The sequence below is a fragment of the Salvia hispanica genome, chromosome 4, assembly GCF_029641045.1.
Source record: "Salvia hispanica isolate PSC_SH4W2 chromosome 4, Shi_PSC_v1, whole genome shotgun sequence".
Taxonomy (NCBI): Eukaryota; Viridiplantae; Streptophyta; class Magnoliopsida; order Lamiales; family Lamiaceae; genus Salvia; species Salvia hispanica.
The window spans coordinates 21,157,126-21,177,025 of NC_142695.1; the positions used below are offsets into that span (position 1 = coordinate 21,157,126).

The window sequence follows — 19,900 nt, forward strand, 5'->3', positions numbered from 1 at the left end:
TTTTACTTCTCAGTTCATAAATATCAATTAAGATTGGTTTTGTTACAATTTATATCTATATTGCTTAATATACTGGGTTGTAATTTAAATAATATTTTAATAGAGTATAAGTTTAAGATCAATTATGATTTTTTATCAGAATTAAATTAATTTGGAAGAAATTGAGAGATATTTAATAAAAGTTTTAGATCTTTTTTATCGGGATTAAATTAATTTGGAAGTAATTGAGAGAGGTTATTTGAAATTTAGTACTCCCTCCGTCCCACAAAAGATGTCACACTTTTCTTTTTAGTTTGTCCCACAAAAGATGTCACATTTTCATTTTTGGAAGAAGTTCTCTCTCATATGAATATAAAAATAATATTTTCTCTCTCCATTTAACACATAAAATAAAATCTCCTAAAATCCCGTGCCGTTCCACAAGTGTGACATCTTTTGTGGGACGGAGGGAGTAGTACTATTATTTTTTAGAATTATACATGAAAAGTCTGAATTATTTTTAAATAAAGAACTAAAAGGGTGTGGGCCAAATTGTTTATTAGTATTACGTAAGTGTTGGGCTTATAAAGAGAAAAGAATGAAATAAATGAGAAAGCCCAACTATTATTTCTAATTTTTTATCGGATGTCCCCGAAGGTATGCCAACTATTATTTATAACTTCAAATAAAAAGAGACAGAAAAAGAAAAATGAGAAATTGTACGCACAATTTTCAAGAATTGAAATGTGCATGCGATGCAGCGTGCGTCGGCCATGAAGTGAAGGAGTCAAGGAAGCCGAGCTACCATCACAACTCACAAGCCTGATAGTTGTTTGCATATGGTGTCTCAATTTAGATCACATAATGTTGTGAAATGGATTAATATTCAGCTCAAGTTTGACTGAAGTTAGTTTTGGAAAGTTAGAAAGTTGTTAGAAACTAGCCGTTAGAAAAGTGAAGGCCAAAACAAAGTTGGTTCTGTTTCGGTTAGGCAGAGAGAGAGTCTCTTGCTTTCTTGCTTTTCTTGTTTGTGCTCATTCATATAAGAGCAATCTTGTTGTATCTGAGAGTTGTAACAGTTCAATAATAGAGTCTTACATTTCGGTCAAAACCTCTCTTCTTCTCCCTCTAGCGCACACTTCTTCTTCAACACTCAAACCAGCTCTGTTCAATAACAATTGGCGCCGTCTGTGGGAAGCGAATTCACGATCGAGAGTTGAAGATGGCGACACGGCTTGATGCGGAGAAATTTACTGGGAAGAATGATTACGGCTTATGGAAAATGAAGATGCGTGCCATTCTCATCCAGCAAGGGCTCGCGGCGGCTTTAGCTCCGGTAGATTCCGAAGAAAAAGGGAAAGCAGCGGCTCTTGACGAGAAGGATCAAGCAAAGCACGACGAGATGCAGCTCAGGGCGCACAGCGCTGTGATATTGTGCCTTGGTGATAAGGTACTGAGGGAGGTACAGTCCGAGAAGACGGCGGCTGCGATCTTGGCCAAGCTTGATGAAGTTTATTTGGCAAAATCCCTAGCCAATCGACTTTATATGAAGAGGAGGTTTTACTCGTACAGTTTTGTAGAAGATAAGTCCATTATTGAACAATTGGAGGACTTCACCAAATCGATCGACGATCTTGAAGCCGTGGATGTCAAAATAAGTGACGAAGATAAAGCGATTCTAGTCCTCAACGCTCTACCAAGTTCCTATGATCAAATGAGGGACGCTATTCTGTATGGAAGGGATAAACCGATCACGCTATCGGAGGTTCATGCTGCTCATGGCTAAAGAACTGCAAAAAGGGGCAATAAGGCGTCCAAAACCTCAAGCAGAGTCTCTCAATATCAAGAAATTCAGCAAGAAAAAGTTCAAGAAGAAATTTGATGAACCCAAAGTTGAAACTGCTGGAGTCAAAGAAACTCGTTCATGCCATTGGTGTAAAAAGCCTGGCCATCTTAAGAGAGATTGTTATGCTTGGAAGAGGAAGCAAGCCACTGAAAATCAAGGGAATAGCAATGTGGTGAGTAGTGATGGGGATGACACGGCTGAGGTTATGAATGTGATGGAGGTGAATGATGAGAGTTCATGGATTATGGACTCGGGCCGTTCTTTCCACATGAGTGCTAATCTAGATTGGTTTCAAGATTTAGTGGAAACCTCAGGATCTGTTCTTCTTGGCAATGACCAAGTCTGCCAAATCAAGGGGATTGGCAGAATAAAGATGAGGATGCATGATGGGTCCGTGAAGATTCTAAGTGATGTAAGGTTCATTCCTCAGGTCAAGAGGAATCTCATTTCCCTTGGTACATTGGAGCTTAAGGGGTACTCATTCAGATCCTCAAATGGAAAAATGGTAGTTCTTAAAGGCTCTGAAGTGAAGATGGCTGCTAAGAGGGTCAGAAGTCTTTACTATCTTGATGCTACTGTCATTGTTGGTGAAACAAATGTGGTAAATCTGCCACAATTGAGCCTATGGCATCTGAGGTTGGGCCACCCTGCAGAAGGAAGCCTTAAACATCTCATAAAAAGGGGCTTGATTGGTGGTGAAGCTGATCAAAAATTAGATCCATGTGAGCATTGCTTGTTGGGAAAGGCCAAGAAAAAACCATTTCCATCAGGTAAACATGTCTCAACCTCTCCTCTTGATTATGCACACTCTGACTTGTGGGGGCCTGCCCCTGTGAATTCTATGGGAGGGGGCAGATATTATATGTCAATCATAGATGACTACTCTAGGAAGGCTTGGGTCTATATTCTAAAGGAGAAATCTGAGGCTTTTGCTGTGTTTAAGAATTGGTGCAGTGAGGTTGAGCTTGAGAAAGACACTTCACTAAAATGTCTTAGAACAGATAATGGCCTAGAGTACTTGTCTAAGGAATTTGAGGAATTCTGTAAAAGCAAGGGGATGAAGAGGCATAAGACCGTACCTGGAAATCCACAACAAAATGGTGTTGCTGAAAGGTTAAATAGGACACTATTGGAGAGGGTGAGATGTATGTTGCTTTCTTCTGGTTTAGAGAAAAAGTTCTGGGGTGAGGCTGTATCTACTGCTGTTGTTCTGCTGAATAAATGTCCCTCCTCTGGCATAAATGGAGAGATTCCAGATGAGAGATGGTATGGAAAGCAATTAGAATACTCAGATCTTAGACCATTTGGCTGCAGGGCCTTTGCTCACATCAGACAAAGTAAATTGGAACCAAGGGCATTAAGGTGTGTAATGCTTGGTTACCAAAAGGGTGTGAAGGGTTATAGGCTTTGGTGTGTGGAACCTAATAATCAAAAGATCATTGTGAGTAGAGATGTTGTCTTCATAGAGGACAAGATGCCTTTTTTTGAAGGATGCTCAGAATGGTTCAGAGAAAGAGCAGCCAGTGGGTGATGATTTTGAGGTGGAGCTAGAGCCTGCTCCAGAGACAACAAATGATCCTATTGGGGATGGTGACCCACCCAATCCATCAGTAAATGATCAGCAAGACCCAGTAAGTGATCAGCCAGAAGATTTGAGTGACTATCTGCTAGCAAGGGATAGGGTGAGAAGGGCCAATACCAGAAAGCCTGCAAGATTTTCAGATTATGAGATGCTTTCTTTTGCTTTGAATGTGGCTGAGCAACTGGAGCATTCTGAACCAGCTACATACTCTGAGGCCATAAATGGACCAGAAAGCAAACAATGGATAAAGGCTATGAGGGAAGAATTTGATTCCCTCATCAGAAACAAGACATGGATTTTGGTGGATAAAGATGTGATGAGAAGAATTATCAGCTGCAAGTGGATCTATAAAAAGAAAATAGAAACTGCAGATCAGGAAAAGGTTAGATTCAAGGCACGATTGGTTGCCCGAGGCTTCACACAGGAGGAGGGAGTGGATTTCAATGAGGTGTTCTCTCCTGTGGTAAAGCATACATCCATCAGAATGTTGCTTGCTATAGTGGCTCAGAGAGGCTGGTTTCTGGAGCAGTTAGATGTCAAAACGGCATTCTTGAATGGGGAACTTGAAGAGACCATTTATATGGCTCAGCCTAAAGGTTTTGAGGTCCCTGGATCCGAAGGGAAAGTTTGTATGCTCAAGAGGAGCATCTATGGCCTTAAGCAAAGCTCAAGACAGTGGTATAAGAAGTTTGGAGAGAGTATGAGCAAGTATGGGTTCAGAAGATCCAAATATGATAACTGTGTATACATAAGAAAGAAAAAGGGGTCTCCAGATGTGTATCTACTACTCTACGTTGATGACATGCTAGTTGCAGGGCCTGACATTGGGGAAATTAATAAGATCAAGGAGCAGTTGAAAGTTGATTTTGAGATGAAAGATTTGGGTGAGGCTAGAAGGATATTGGGCATGGATATAGTCAGAGATAAGGAGAAAGGGAAGCTATGGTTGTTCCAATCTGACTACATACAGAAGATTCTGAAGAAGTTCAATATTGACAACATGAAGCCCACTGGAACACCAATTGCTCAACACTTTAAATTGTCATGTGATCAGAAGCCTAAGACTGAGAAGGAGAAGGCTGAGATGAGTTTGATTCCCTACTCAAACATTGTAGGAAGCATCATGTATATGATGATCTGTACTAGGCCAAATCTAGCATATGCCATCAGCACAACCAGTAGATACATGATAGATCATGGCAAGGAGCATTGGAATGCTTTGAAGTGGACTTTGAGGTATTTGAAGGGAGCTGAGAATCTGGGTATCCTATATCAGCAAAGATCAGAGGTGAAGGAGGATGCAATACTGGGCTACTGTGACTCTGACTATGCTACAATTCTAGACACAAGGAAATCTCAGACAAGCTATGTGTTCACCCTCTATGGTTCTGCTATAAGTTGGAAGTCTGGGTTGCAGGTTGTGGTTGCCTTATCTACTACTGAAGCCGAATACATGGCTCTGAGCTCAGCAGTTAAGGAAAGTACGTGGTTGAAAGGGATAGCAGCAGACCTTGGCATAATGCAGCAAGCTGTGACAATCCACTGTGACAATAATGGAGCTATTTGTCTTGCAAAGCACCAAGTATTTCATGAGAGGTGCAAGCACATAGATGTGAGGCTTTACTTCATTAGAGATGAGATGGAGAATGGCCAGATAAGGGTGGTGAAGATTGATACTGATCATAATCCATCTGATGTTCTAACTAAGTCTTTGAGCAAAGAAAAGTTTGATTACTGCTTGAAGTTGATGAACATGAGTCCAGTTGATGTTTGAAGCTGAATACTTAGTCCAAGGTGGAGATTGTTGTGAGATGGATTAATATTCAGCTCAAGTTTGACTGAAGTTAGTTTTGGAAAGTTAGAAAGTTGTTAGAAACTAGCCGTTAGAAAAGTGAAGGCCAAAAACAAAGTTGGTTCTGTTTCGGTTAGGCAGAGAGAGAGTCTCTTGCTTTCTTGCTTTTCTTGTTTGTGCTCATTCATATAAGAGCAATCTTGTTGTATCTGAGAGTTGTAACAGTTCAATAATAGAGTCTTACATTTCTGTCAAAACCTCTCTTCTTCTCCCTCTAGCGCACACTCCTTCTTCAACACTCAAACCAGCTCTGTTCAATAACACATAATATTGTTAATCCTTATTAAGTTTGTTGTTAGGATTTGGTATACAACTCACCTCCTTCCAGTAACTTCGACTGGGGATTATGTACAGTGGATGTGAGAAACTGAGTACAAATATAGGAACGATGGGGCATAATACAACTAATGAAATAGCTAAAAGAAATAAGTACACTGGACTTGAAATAAATAACTGATATGTAAATAAACCTAGACATCCTGTCGGACAATATACTTGGACATGTATTGGTCACACAAGGTATGGGTCAAGGGTGTCACCTACGGGCTACGGATCATAAATTAGAGCAAGATTTACTCAATTGTTAGCTAGATAATTGAACATAGAAAGAACAATAATTAACAAAACCAACACAAAGAGATAGATAAACATTAAACCAAGATCAACCCCTGAAATCCATACAAACTTCACCAAATCCCTAAAGAAATCTAGCTACTCACGATCTTGACCAAAATACAAGAATGATCAATGGAAATGAAAAATGTGAGTTCTGCTCCTGCAAACTCAGTGGAGCATCAGGCTGAGTCAGTGAGAGCCATTTGGAGCTCGAGTGAGATCAAGAATTGAAGTGTTGGAGGTAGCCGTTGGTGTCTAAGCGGTTATAACTAATTTTGGGTTCAAGAAGTTAGTTAGTTTTCACACTCTTGTAATCCCACACACATATATAAGCTAGATGCTTAATTGTAGAAAAACAGAGAGCACACAAAATTTCACACGTTTTTGATAGATTAGCCTTACTTGTGATTAGCCATAGGCGTTTCAATTTGTAGAGTGTGAGAGTCTTGTTTGTGAGCTAGATCAATAAACTCCGATATACCTTCTCCGTGGACGTAGGCAAATTCTTTGCCGAACCACGTAAGCTCTTGTGTGTTTTAGTTTCTCGTTCGACAACCGGGTAAAAGTGTGTGAGATCGGCGGCGCAACCACAACAAGTGGCGCCGTCTGTGGGAAGCGAGTTGAGCTTTCTTTGAGTGTCTTTTTTTTCTTGATTGGTTTCTGGGCGGATTGAGTTCAGAGGTCAGGGTTGATAAGCCGATCGTTGAATTTGCACACCACCTGTTCGGGAAATGTCTACAACCAAGTTTGAGGTGGAGAAATTCACCGGGAGAAACGATTTTGGCCTTTGGAGGCTAAAGATGAAGGCAATATTGATGCAGCAGGGGCTGTGGGATATTCTGAAGGCCAACGAGAGCAGCAGTGGAAGTGAAGAGAAGAAGCCCGAGCTAGATGAAAAGGAGAAGGGGAGACTGCAAGATATGCAGTACAAGGCCTACAACACCCTTATCTTGAACCTAACAGATAGGGTACTAAGAGAGGTCTCGAAGGAAGAGACTGCAGCGGGTGTCTGGGCCAAATTGGAGTCCCTGTATATGACAAAGTCCCTTGCCAATCGCCTGCACCTGAAGCAGAAACTGCTGACCTTCAAGATTCAAGATGCAAAGAGTATAGCAGATCAACTTGAAGAATTTGGGAAATGTATTGACGATCTTGAGAACATCGATGAAGAGATAAAGGATGAGGTATTGATGTTGTTGAATTCATTACCTAAAAGCTATGAGCACTTCAAGGATGCAATGCTTCTTGGAAGGGAATCAAAAATCACCTTTGAGGAGGTTCTTTCTGCCCTCAAGTTGAAGGATTCACAGAGGTCCACACCAAAGCAAGCTGATCCAGCTGAGAGTCTCTATGTTAAGCCTAATGAGAAGAAGGGATCCAAGAAGAAATTTCACAAGAAGCAACAAGCAGAGAAAATCGAGGGTGGGAAGGAAACTAGGAGTTGTCACTACTGTAAAAAACCTGGCCATCTGAAGAAGGCATGTTTTGCCTAGAAAAGGAAGCAAGAGCAAGAAAAGGGTGGAGGTGTAGAGACAACAGATTTGGCTCAAGAAGTGGAGGCTCATGAAGCTTTGAATATACATTCCGGAGCAAGTATTGAAGAGTCATGGATTATGGACTTTGGGTGTACCTACCACATTTGTTCTCACAAGTCTTGGTTTCAGAGATTGGAGAGTTCTCAAGGGTCAGTAATGCTGGGCAATGATCAGATATGTGAAGTCAGGGGGGTTGGTGAGATTAAGCTCATGATGCAGGATGGCAGCATCAAAGTCCTGACAGAGGTTAGGTTTATACCAAAGATTAAGAGAAATCTCATTTCTCTTGGAATTCTGGAGTCAAAAGGATATAAGTTTGAGTCAGAGAATGGAATCTTGAGAGTCTCAAAAGGTCCTAGGATAATCATGGAGGCCAAAAGGAGAAATAATTTGTATTATCTGTTGGCAGAGACAGTAACTGGAGCAGCTAATGTTACTCAGTCAGAAAGTATGGATTCTTGGCACACTAGGCTGGGTCATGTTGGAGAAAAGGGCATCAGAGAGTTGGCCAAGCAAGGTGTAATCAAGGTAGCTGCATCAGAGAGTCTCAGCAGATGTGAACCATGCATTTTGGGAAAGGCAAAGAAGCTGCCATTCACAACTGGAAAGCACAGCTCGAGTGCACCTTTTGTCTATGCCCACAGTGACTTGTGGGACCTGCCCAAACGGAATCCTTGGGTGGAGGTAAGTACTTTATCTCCATTATTGATGATTATAGTAGAAAAGTGTGGGTCTATATCCTGAAAGAAAAATCTCAAGCTTTTGCCAAGTTTAGAGATTGGCATACTAGGCATGAAAATGAGAGAGGGTCTGTGCTCAAATGCCCCAGGACAGACAATGGCATGGAATTTTGTTCTACTGAATTTGAGGATTTCTGCAAGATTAAAGGTATCAGAAGGCACAAGACAGCACCAAGAAATCACCAGCAAAATGGGGTAGCAGAGCGCATGAATAGAACTTTGCTAGAGAGAGTGAGGTGCATGTTGTTTTCTTCTGGATTGCCTAGGAAGTTTTGGGCCGAGGCGGTGTCCACAGCTGCATCATTGATCAATAAATTTCCATCATCTGCTATTTCCAATGACATTCCTGATCAGAGATGGTATGGGAACTTGGGGGATTATTCTGCTCTGAAATTCTTTGGTTGTGCAGCATATGCACATGTCAAGCAGGCTAAGCTGGAACCTAGGGCTAAGAAGTGTGTGATGCTTAGGTACCAGGATGGGGTGAAAGGCTACAGGTTGTGGAGTCTAGAAAAGGATGGTCAGAACATTATTGTGAGCAGAGATGTAGTCTTCAATGAAGAGGAAATGCCATTCAAAAGGAAGCAGATTTCTGATGAAAGCACTAGTTCTGATTTGCAAAATTTTGAATTGAGTGATGGCCTTAACAGATCAGATTTGGATGAAGATTCTGAGGTCATGGAAAGTGTAGATGAAGGTGGAGTTACTGGGCATCAATCGCCTCACAATAACAATGATGCTCAGCAGGCAACAACTTATAGCCAATTGCCAAGAAGAAATCCAAGGAGAGATATCAGACTTCCCCATAGATTCTCAGATTATGATATGAGTTTCTTTGCACTATGTGTAGCTGAGGTGGTATTGTTCACAGAGCCATCAACATATGAGGAGGCCATTAAGTGCAAGGAAAGCCAGAAGTGGATTAAGGCTATGAGGGAAGAAATAGAGTCCTTATTAAAGAATGGTACCTGCATTTTGGTGGATGATCCGAGAACACAAAAGTTGATTAGCTACAAATGGATATTCAAGAAAAAGGTAGAAGTGGCAGAAGTTGAAAGCATAAGATTCAAAGCTAGGCTTGTAGCCAGGGGATTCACATAGGTGGAAGGGATTGATTATATAGAGGTCTTTTCTCCTGTAGTGAAACACACTTCTATTAGAATTCTGTTGGCCTTGACTGCTTATTTTGATTGGGAACTACATCAACTTGATGTGAAGACTGCATTTCTACATGGAGACTTGGAAGAGACAATATATATGGTGCAGCCTAAGGGTTTTGAAAGGCCTGGAGAAGAGAAGAAAGTATGTTTGCTGAAGAAAAGTCTCTATGGTCTCAAGCAAAGCAGTAGGCAGTGGAATAAGAAGTTCCATGAACATATGGTTACAATGGAATTTGAGAGGTCTGGGTTTGATAGCTGTGTCTATTTCAGAAAAAGGAATGGGAAGATTGTTGCCTATCTACTGTTGTATGTAGATGATATATTGTTGGCAGGTCCAGACAAAAGGGAATTGCAGTTAGTTAAGGAAGATCTTAGGCTCAAATTTGATATGAAGGATTTTGGGGAGGCTAAGAGAATTCTTGGCATAGACATTTTAAGAGAGAGAAAGAAAAAGATGCTAAAGTTGGTTCAAGCAGATTATGTCAGAAAGGTGATTGAAAGATTTCAGATGAAGGATACTAAGTCAGTTTCTGTCCCTTTATCAAGCCATTTCAGACTCAACAAAGAGCAAATGTCTAAGTCAGCTGTAGAAAGAAAGGAGATGGCATTGATTCCATATGCCAATATAGTGGGCAGTGTAATGTATTTGATGATATGCACAAGGCCTGATGTCTCTCATGCTATTAGTGTGGCAAGTAGGTATATGGCTGACCCAGGTAGAGAGCATTGGAATGCTTTGAAGTGGATCCTAAAATATCTTAAGGGATCTGTGAGTGTTGGGCTGAAGTTTGGGGGTGGAGCATGGTCAGGAGGTAGTGAAATTCTTGAGGGATTTTGTGACTCGGACTATGCAGAGAATCTTGATAATAGAAAGTCTCAAAATGGATATGTTTTCACACTATTTGGAACGGCAGTCAGCTGGAAATCAAACCTACAGTCTGTGGTTGCCTTATCCACAACGGAGGCTGAATATATTGCATTAACAGAGGCTGCAAAGGAAGGAAAATGGCTACAAGGTATCTTGCAAGATCTGGGATTAGAATTGGGTGCAGTTAAGATCAACTGCGACAGCAACTCAGCAATATGCTTGGCTAAACATCAGGTATTTCACGAGAGGAGCAAGCATATTGACATCAGGAGGCATTTCATTCGAGATGAGATACAAAGTGGGAAAATAAATGTTGTGAAGGTTCCTACTGAGGATAATGCTTCTGATATGCTAACCAAACCTCTGCCAGTTTCAAAGTTCAAGCATTGCTTGGAACTGGTGGAGATTGTGGAGTGTTAAGATTCTGGGTTGAGATGAGAAGGGAGTTATGTGTTGGTCTAGTTTGCAGGATCAAGGTGGAGAATTGTGAGTTCTGCTCCTGTAAACTTAGTGGAGCATCGGGCTGAGTCAGTGAGAGCCATTTGGGGCTCGAGTGAGATCAAGAATTGAAGTGTTGGAGGTAGCCGTTGGTGTCTAAGCGATTATAACTAATTTTGGGTTCAAGAAGTTAGTTAGTTTTCACACTCTTGTAATCCCATACACATATATAAGCTAGATGCTTAATTGTAGAAAAAAACAGAGAGCACACAAAATTTCACACGTTTTTGATAGATTACCCTTACTTGTGATTAGCCATAGGCGTTTCAATTTGTAGAGTGTGAGAGTCTTGTTTGTGAGCTAGATCAATAAACTCTGATATACCTTCTCCGTGGACGTAGGCAAATTCTTTGCCGAACCACGTAAGCTCTTGAGTGTTTTAGTTTCTTGTTCGACAACCGGGTAAAAGTGTGTGAGATCGGCGGCGCAACCACAACAAAAAAGACGTGAAAAACAAGGAAAGATGAACTCCCAAGTGGTAGATATGGTGGTAGGATGTCTTGTTCCTTCAATCTCTTGAGTGGAGAAGCCCTTGGCCCTCAAATCACCTTGCAATCCCTAGATAAGCTCAAATTGGGTTATTTGGAAGTTGAGGTTAAAAAATGAGTGAGATCCCTTTTACATTCGCAGTGAAAATAAGGTGCAAATGAGTAGCAGACACGATTGCCCGGTTGGGCGATTTGTAAGTGAGAAAACACCCGATCAGACGTTCTCTTTGGAACCCGCTTTTTGCGCCAAACACCCGAATGGGCGTTTTGTCGGATGGAAAACGCCTGGCCGGGCGAACCTACTGGACTCCTCCTCAGAACACACGAGCCGGCGTTTCTTAGTGTGAAAACCCCTGGCCGGGTGAACCTTATGCCTCGGCTCGTTCGATCCATTTTCTACTCGTTTGAACTTGTTTTCACTACAAAACTTCGACAAACTAATTAATTTTCCTAATTAGTGTATCTGTGGTGAAAATCATACTCTAAACACCTTAAATCATCAAAAACACTTCGACAAACTAATTAATTTGCCTAATTAGTGTATCTGTGGTGAAAATCATACTCTAAACACCTTAAATCATCAAAAACACGAGTTAATCACCCATAAAACAATCCTAAACTGAATGAGGCAAAACTGTTTCATATTTGAAGATGATGCCCCTGAACTGAGAGCATTATCAACACGTATCTCTTCTTGCAGAAAGAGACATTACTCGATTCAGCTTTTGTTAAGAGTTCTATTTCCATTTGAGATTATGTAATTTTAATTTTTTCAGTCTATTTCGGTGTACTCTTTCATCTTTATTTGAGTTGCATCATGCTCGACAAATGTTTATGCACCCGACTCCAAAGAACCCCAACAATTACAATGCTAACCTTCGATAAAAGCCAATTGGCAGAGATACATTCAATATTATGTTGTACTTCTTTGGTCCCATTGAAGATAATTCAGTTTCCTTTTTGATTTGTTCCAAACAAGATTGACTCATTATAAAAAATGGAAACACTCTCTCTTAATTTACTCTCTTCAATTAACACGCAAAATAAAGTTGCGTAAAATCTCGTGCCGCCCAAGGAAGGAGTCTATCTTCCTTGGGATGGAGGGAGTAGTATAAAATACTGCATCTTCATTCATACATGAAGTACGCAATCTCTTATGGAAATCTCTAACTGACTGATCATCACACTTTCTCAACCCTCGCCTCAGCATATTTGAAGGTAAAACTAGTTCATAATCTTGTTGTGGATGTATAAAATGAAAATTAAGAATAAAAAAAAGAGGAGGTGGATCCATTATTTAACTAAATATAGTGTTTGAGAAGATCAAGTCCGAGAAATAGCCGGCCGATCGAAAGCACGTGATCGGATGACGTGGCGGCCACACTGAACCACTGACACTGTCTCTGTCGCTAAACTCCAAATCTTGACACTTCACACCTTTTGTTTTCTCTGGATGCATTGCCCCTTCCTCTCTCTCTCTAGCCATACAAATTCATTGCAATTACCTTTCCTTTTTATTTGCTTCCCTTTCTGATCAGACTTTCACTTCAAAGAATCTCCTGCAGTTTTGGGCGTGAGGTTAGTGCAATTCCTGCATTTATGATTTATAGTGAATTACGCTGTGTTCCTCATCTGGAATTTGTCTCGATTCACGTCTCAGATCTTCCAGATTCCCCACCGGAGTTGTGATTAATCATGTCCAAGGCGGGAACACTGGATCTGGCATCTGGCGTCGGCGGAAAGATCCAAAAAGATGATGTTCTCTCCGCTGTGGACAAGTAACCTTTTAACCCTCATCTCTCTAATGCTGCATCTTCAGATTGGGCTGATTGCTCAAGTTGAATCGGTGACATTAACACGATTTCCATTGTTATCAATTATGAAGCATAACCATTGTTCCTTTGTTAATTAATTCTGTAGTCGCCACGACTCTGGTTTCAAGGCATTGTCTTCTCTCCGTTAATTCTGAAGCATAACAATAGTCTTCTTTCAATCAATCTCATGGCATTGGCATTGGCATAGTTGGAAAAAAACGGCCATCTGCTTTTTTTTTGCTCAATTTTCTTTTGTCTCTTTTTGACCTGGTTGTTATTAGTGAATGAATCTGAATGTGTGGTGGATCTGATTATTGATATTGAGTGGAATGCCACATCTTGACAGGTGGTAAACTGGTCCCATTTGCTTGGACTTTCACTCTCAACTTTGTGGTGTTGAATTTTCTATACGAAATATTAGTGAGAATGATGGCGGTCTATTCTACTTAAAATGTTAGTGAACCAATATTTTAAATTTTACTATATCGTATTAATTACTGTAGTAAAACTGTTGACAATCCAACGAAGATTGGAAAATTTAGGCCCTTTGCTTGGTTCCAATCTGTATCGGAGTTTTCACAAATCAGAGATGGTCACTTTGTGTGTTGCACGCGTGTGTTTAACCGCAGAGCTAGAAGTCAAATTTGAACAAAAATGTTAATTAATTTGAGTACTTATATTTTTTTTCCTTGTCTTCTTTTGGCACTGGAGATGCCATTGACTTAAAAGATGTCTTGCTTGATTTAATACCGAACTATAAATGAGTAACATACCGTTTTCCGTGCTCAAGGCAAGAATGTCGTATGTAACCTGTATGGTATGGACATGATGCTTGCTGTCCCAAAGTTTTTCTTTATGATTCTAAGAAAGTGTTCTGTATCACTTTTAGGTAAATTTATTAAAATGGTTCTAACCATTCAGTGATAAAATTTTGTTCTTTTACTGAAAAGATAAGTTATGATTTGTTTCATGGACTTCAACTAGTATGCATGCATAGTTATTATTTTAGAAAGAGTGACTAATGAACTTGTTATTTCAGATTCTTCTGATTCGTTAATGTTTTCCTGTTCCATTGAATTTTCTTCTCGTTGTAGACCACAGGTTTTTAATTGGTTTTGTCATTCTACTATCATTATCTTTATATTCATAACACTACTCATTTCTTTGTAAATCAGGTACGAGAAGTATCATGTTTGCTATGGAGGTGATCAGGAAGATAGAAAAGCCAACTACACTGACATGGTAAAATTTCTTATTTGTCACACTGGCTTTCACTTTTGCAAATGATGCTGATTAATGGCGTTAACATTATAGCATGTGTCATGATACATGATTTGAGCTAAAATATTACTTGCAATAATGACCTTACCGTTAATTTCCCAGGTCAATAAGTACTATGATCTAGTCACAAGTTTCTATGAGTATGGATGGGGAGAATCATTCCATTTTGCACCCAGGTAAATGATTTGCTGTGTCATAATTACTTTTCTCAACAAGAGAAACCTTCAGTACTCCATACCATGGCTTAAAATTATGAAGTATACAGGAAACTACTGAATGGTCCAATTCCTTGTATCCTGTGATTCCTAACTATGCAGTTCCAATATCTGGAAGTCTGGAACCAATCGCTAGTGGTAGATGCAAGTCAAACACTACATTTAAACCTGTTAATTTGATCATTTCTTGCCAGGCCAGGAATGTTTTAGATTCTTTGAATTGCATCTTGTAACAATCACTGAATCTGGTTAATGTAATATCCTACAGGTGGAAAGGCGAATCTCTTCAAGAGAGCATCAAGCGGCATGAGCACTTCCTTGCTTTACAACTTGGCCTGAAACCAGGACAAAAGGTGCTTTGAGCTTCTTTTCTGAGCCAAAATGGACCTACATTTCTTTGCTTTGAATAACTGTGGAGTTTTGTCCATGTCTTGTAGGTATTGGACGTAGGATGTGGAATTGGGGGACCATTAAGAGAAATTGCTCGCTTTAGGTGATATGAGAAATCAATAATTTCTATTTTTTCGTTATTTGTCAACTCTGTTTTCATTTGATAAGCCAGTTTTTCCCTACATCTTTTAGTTTACATTGAGCAATTGAGATGATATGAACAGTTTCAGATTTTTAATCCAAAATTTTCATTTCCCCCTCAAATATGGTTTTGCAGCCATTGTGTTTTTTTTTTGTTTTCTATCCATGTAGTGGTGCCAGAAGTAGCTTAACTGACAATCATTTCCGTATATATAATAAGTATGTGATTCTGTAATTTTCTATATGATCATGATGAAGATCGAGATCTAGTTAGTATTTGCACTTTAGTTAGGCGTTGCACACTTGACCCCTACTTATCTGTGAGTATCACTGCTGCTTAACCACTTACTTCATATTAACATCTTGCAGCAAGACATCAATCACAGGTCTCAATAACAATGAATACCAGATTTCTAGGGGAAAGGTATGTGTCTAATCCTATGTTGACAGTAATGCATAATTATATGTGGATAACTGCATTTGTTCCACTACTATGATTCCATGATTTCGTGTTGGAGCACCTTTCTGCTAGGTTATAACTTTAGAGTTATATGTAGATTATGATCTCATATTATCGTTATCTCCTATGGGCATCTCTAAATTAGAACTGCCTTTTTAATGTTTTTTCTCTTCCTGAGGTCTCGATTTGTATATTTCGCAATTGTATATTGGTATAGGTGCTAAACCGGATTGCTGGACTGGACAAGACTTGTGACTTTGTGAAAGTCAGTAAAGTTGCACTTAAAATCTTATTTCAATACTTATCTTGATTTTCTTATACTCATCTAATAATTCTGTTTACAATACAGGCAGATTTCATGAAGATGCCAATCCCTGACAATAGCTATGATGCAGTGTATGCAATTGAAGCGACTTGCCATGCCCCAGATGCAGTATGAAACTTAAACCCTTCTAAATTTGCGCTCGATGTGCTTACCTTTTGGATATGAATACCCCATTATTCTTACTAAGGAATTCCTTGACTTGCTACCTTCCTCCAGGTTGGCTGCTATAAGGAGATATACAGGGTACTCAAACCTGGCCAGTGTTTTGCTGCATACGAGTGGTGCATGACTGATGCTTACGATCCTAATAATAAAGAACATCAGAAGATTAAGGTGATCACTAGTTGTAGAAATGCCTCCCTAACATACGCTCCATCACAATTCCCTCGGTTCATTCTAAAATTCTCTCTGCACAGGCTGAAATCGAACTAGGTAATGGCCTCCCTGACATAAGGCTGACAAGCCAATGCCTTGAAGCTGTCAAGAAAGCTGGTTTTGAGGTAAATATCAAACTTTTGACGCACCAACTAACTCTACTGGTTTAACCCAGAAATTTAAATACGATAATTGAATATATCTTTGTTCCAAAGGTTGTGTGGGAGAAAGATCTTGCACTGGACTCACCTGTTCCATGGTACTTGCCCATAGATGCAAGCTACTTCTCTCTCAGCACTTTTCGCCTGACGGCACTTGGTCGTTTTTGTACGAGAAATCTGGTAATATTTCCATTACTCCACACTAATGCACCATAGCCTGTTCAAATCTTATATCACGTGCTGTCGTTTTGAAGAAGGTTCCTCTTTGATAATTGTCTGTTCAGGTGGCTGCTCTGGAAAAAGTTGGAGTTGCCCCTAAAGGAAGCCAACGGGTTCAAGCTTTCTTGGAGAAGGCTGCAGAAGGACTTGTTGATGGGGGAAGGTAAGAATACATCCTTTACTAAGTTTCATAATGTAGATTTATATAACGTATTGTTGAGTAGTTAAAAGGATTAGATGATCAAATAAGGTCAAAATGAATCAATCCATCAAAATAAACAATATTACCTCCCCCCTCTCTATAGGTATCCAAAGTGTGCTCAATTTCTGTTTTCCTGCATGGTAACAGAAGAAAGCAACACATGTTGAGTGGCACCTCAAAATCTCAAGCACTAATTATATGTGGAAGCTTGATTGCCGTGATTTTACCTTTTTCTGTTTTCATATTTCCTCCTCTGATGCCTGACACAAGCCTTCGTCTTCAGGAAAGAGATTTTCACATCTATGTACTTCTTCTTGGCTCGCAAGCCCCTCACGGAGGCTGAGTAAATCTGCTGGTGATGGTAGGTGTGTGTGCCATTTGCCTCCCCAGTTAAGTTTGGTGGATTCGAGAATGCTAAACTTGTTTGTTTTATTGTAGTGTTAACTACAAAACTAGTTAGTTTTTGACAAACCTGTGTTTTGGGTTCGCTTGCGCCCCTTCCTGTACTTGATGTTTCATCACTCTGATTTAGTAGAAGGCTTCAAAACTGCAACAATGTCTACTAACTTATGGTGAATTTGTGTAGATATGTATATAATAGTCTCTCATTTCCATCACAATCAACACAGATTAGTTAATGAAATATTAGCGAGTGGTAAAGGGTGCTAAGAATTTAGTCTCAGTGACGGACTAGGACACGGGGGTATAAATAATGAAGTTTATAGTATCAGCGTGACCTGTGACATCCTCACCGTTGCCACTGGTTGCAGCCGCCACATTGTGGTGGCGGGTGGTAGTGCACAGTGAGATTGTAAAGGGAAATAGCAAATTCGTAATGTGCCAGGTTTTTTGGAATCTATTTTTGCTTATAAATTACTATTGGAGGATAGAGAAATTCACAGCTGGAATTGCGAGGGGTGATTCACATGGTAGTTTTATGGATGTGTGGCACTTATAAATTCACTTTTGTTCGTCAGATGTTATACCGATATATAACAAATTTCAACGTTGAATAAGAAAAAGTAAAATAGGAAGATACCAAATTGCTTCCTTGAGTGATATTTTCCCAAAGATTTGATGCTATGCTTCTTTGATTTCTGGTGAATAAATTATAACACACGCTCACTCGCCTAAATTATTGATGATGATGCTTTTACTACTAAATAGTATAAATAGAATAAAAGGGAGAGAATTGATACAAGGATTTTTGTCATGCATTCTAGTTAGACTACCAAATACCAATAGTAATAGTTTAGTGGTACGCGTGATACATAAGTATCAGATTTGAATAGGAGATGGATAAAATAAAAATGAGTCTTGTTTGTCCTATCGTCGCGTATTGTGGAGGTTAGAGTTACATCTTTAAAATAGTACCTCCTCTGGCTGTATGTAGTAGAAATACTTCTTCGGTTACATAGTATTAGAATTATTTTTCCATTTCGAGATGTTCCATCATAATATAGTCTTTTCCCTATTTAGCAAAAGTTACACTTTTTTCCTTACTTACTTTATTCCCTCTCTTATTTTGTTTTCTCTACTTTTCTCTCTTTCCTACTTTATTATCTCTACACTTATTATATTTAATATCTCTTTCTTAATATCTTTGTGCCGAAAAGAAGTGACTGTACTACTATGGAACGGAAGGAGTATTTCTTTTGAGCACATAATTTAATGAGTTAAGAGTAAAGAAGGAAATGACTCAATTATAGAAGGGGGAAGGGGTAATACTTAATAGATAGTAGGTATATAGACAAATACACCACATATCATATTATATAGTCCTTGCACACATGCAGAGACAAAGAAATCCATATCAATTTGAGTATGCTTTGATACTTATGTAGAAAATTGTCATTCGCTCCATTAAAAGGTCCCAAAACATATAGATGAAACAAAATTATTATTAACTCGATGTATAACAAGAGTTTTCAATAATACACTGAACAAAATTTAAACACCACTCTAGGCAGCCTAAATTTTATGGAATAGTACTAAATAAGACTATCATAATATATAGATTTGTGTGTATATCATCTAATCTGAGTACTATAAGAACCAAGTACTTTATAGAGTATTATTATTTTCTTCATTGATCTGTAAACATCACGATACAAATGAAATAAAGCATATTAAACCAACATAAAGTTGAAACTTGAAGATACATAATCAATGGGATTATTGAAAAGCACAATTAATAAAGTGATTAGTAATGCAAAAGCACAATGTCGATCTCAACACTAGCAGCCCCCGTTGTGAAATTGAGATAGTAGACTTTGGTGGTGGCCACCCCACGCGCCAACCGGAAGACACCCGTGCCCCCGAGCACCGCGGCCTCGCAAGAGCGGCTGGAGAGCGGGCAGCTGCCCATGACCGCGAGGGTGCTGCCGTTGAACTCCTCGTTGGTGAAGACAAAGGTGAAGGGGTCGAAGGAGGAGATCTCTTGCAGCGACGCCGCGGCCGAGATCCCCTGCGCGTAACCCAGACGCTCCGACGATCTCTCCGGCCCCACCGTCACAGGGTCGTCCCTCGTGTCGAGAAGGCCGAAGAGCGTAGGGGAGGCGTCGGTGGTGGCGGCTTTGGCGATGGTGACGGCGGTTGTGCCGTGGAGGTGGTGGCAGAAGAAGTGGAGTTTGCTCACCTTTTCTTGCCGGAGATTGTTGGCCCATTCTCCCACGCCCTTCGGGCTTTGATCTATTGCCATGGCTACTATCATCCATTTCCAAAATACTACTACAAAAATACTAACTTTCCATGCCATGGTGTTTTGTTTTTATTTGTTCAACTAATTGTGTATCAATTTGGAATTCTCAAGTATGCTTATATAGTGAAACTTTTGATTTTCAATTAGTGATGAATGTTAATGATTAATGAATAATATACTCTACTTCTTTCGTCTCATCCAAGATGTCTATTTTCTTGAATGACATTAGATTTTAAGTGGTATAGTACTGAATAGAACCTCGTTAGGATAAGTACTTCTAGCCGAGTAAACTAATTACGAGATCTTAGCAAGGGACAAAGGAAGCACCCCATATTTCAATACTTTAATTAGATCGACCTGCATGATTTCAATTGTTGTTGTTATTCAATAAATTAATTATCTTTTAATTTTATTTTTAGGGATTTTGGTTCCTAAAATCATTATCTTTCTTAT

At 39.6% G+C, this 19,900-nt stretch overlaps 2 protein-coding genes across 3 annotated transcripts; one reads left to right on the forward strand and one right to left on the reverse strand.

The window, feature by feature from the left end:
* Nucleotides 1–12,473: 12,473 nt before the first annotated feature.
* On the forward strand, nucleotides 12,474–17,302 carry SMT1 (sterol methyltransferase 1). Of its 2 annotated transcripts, none has more exons than XM_048092085.2 (14): nucleotides 12,474–12,741; nucleotides 12,824–12,941; nucleotides 14,153–14,219; nucleotides 14,361–14,434; nucleotides 14,742–14,826; nucleotides 14,911–14,966; nucleotides 15,374–15,428; nucleotides 15,682–15,729; nucleotides 15,814–15,897; nucleotides 16,006–16,122; nucleotides 16,206–16,289; nucleotides 16,380–16,505; nucleotides 16,610–16,707; nucleotides 17,030–17,302. In XM_048092085.2, exons 2-14 carry the CDS (start codon nucleotides 12,859–12,861, stop codon nucleotides 17,091–17,093), a joined length of 1,041 nt encoding a protein of 346 aa, XP_047948042.2. In that variant the 5' UTR covers nucleotides 12,474–12,741; nucleotides 12,824–12,858; the 3' UTR covers nucleotides 17,094–17,302. The 2 variants fall into 2 exon arrangements, with proteins under 2 accessions (XP_047948042.2, XP_088913380.1); XM_089057254.1 differs by lacking the exon at nucleotides 12,474–12,741 and adding an exon at nucleotides 13,324–13,430.
* A 1,491-nt stretch (nucleotides 17,303–18,793) lies between these two features.
* Nucleotides 18,794–19,542, reverse strand: LOC148927452 (dirigent protein 21-like). Its single transcript, XM_089057787.1, has one exon. It carries the CDS (start codon nucleotides 19,502–19,504, stop codon nucleotides 18,950–18,952), a length of 555 nt encoding a protein of 184 aa, XP_088913913.1. The 5' UTR covers nucleotides 19,505–19,542; the 3' UTR covers nucleotides 18,794–18,949.
* Between the last annotated feature and the right edge of the window lie 358 nt (nucleotides 19,543–19,900).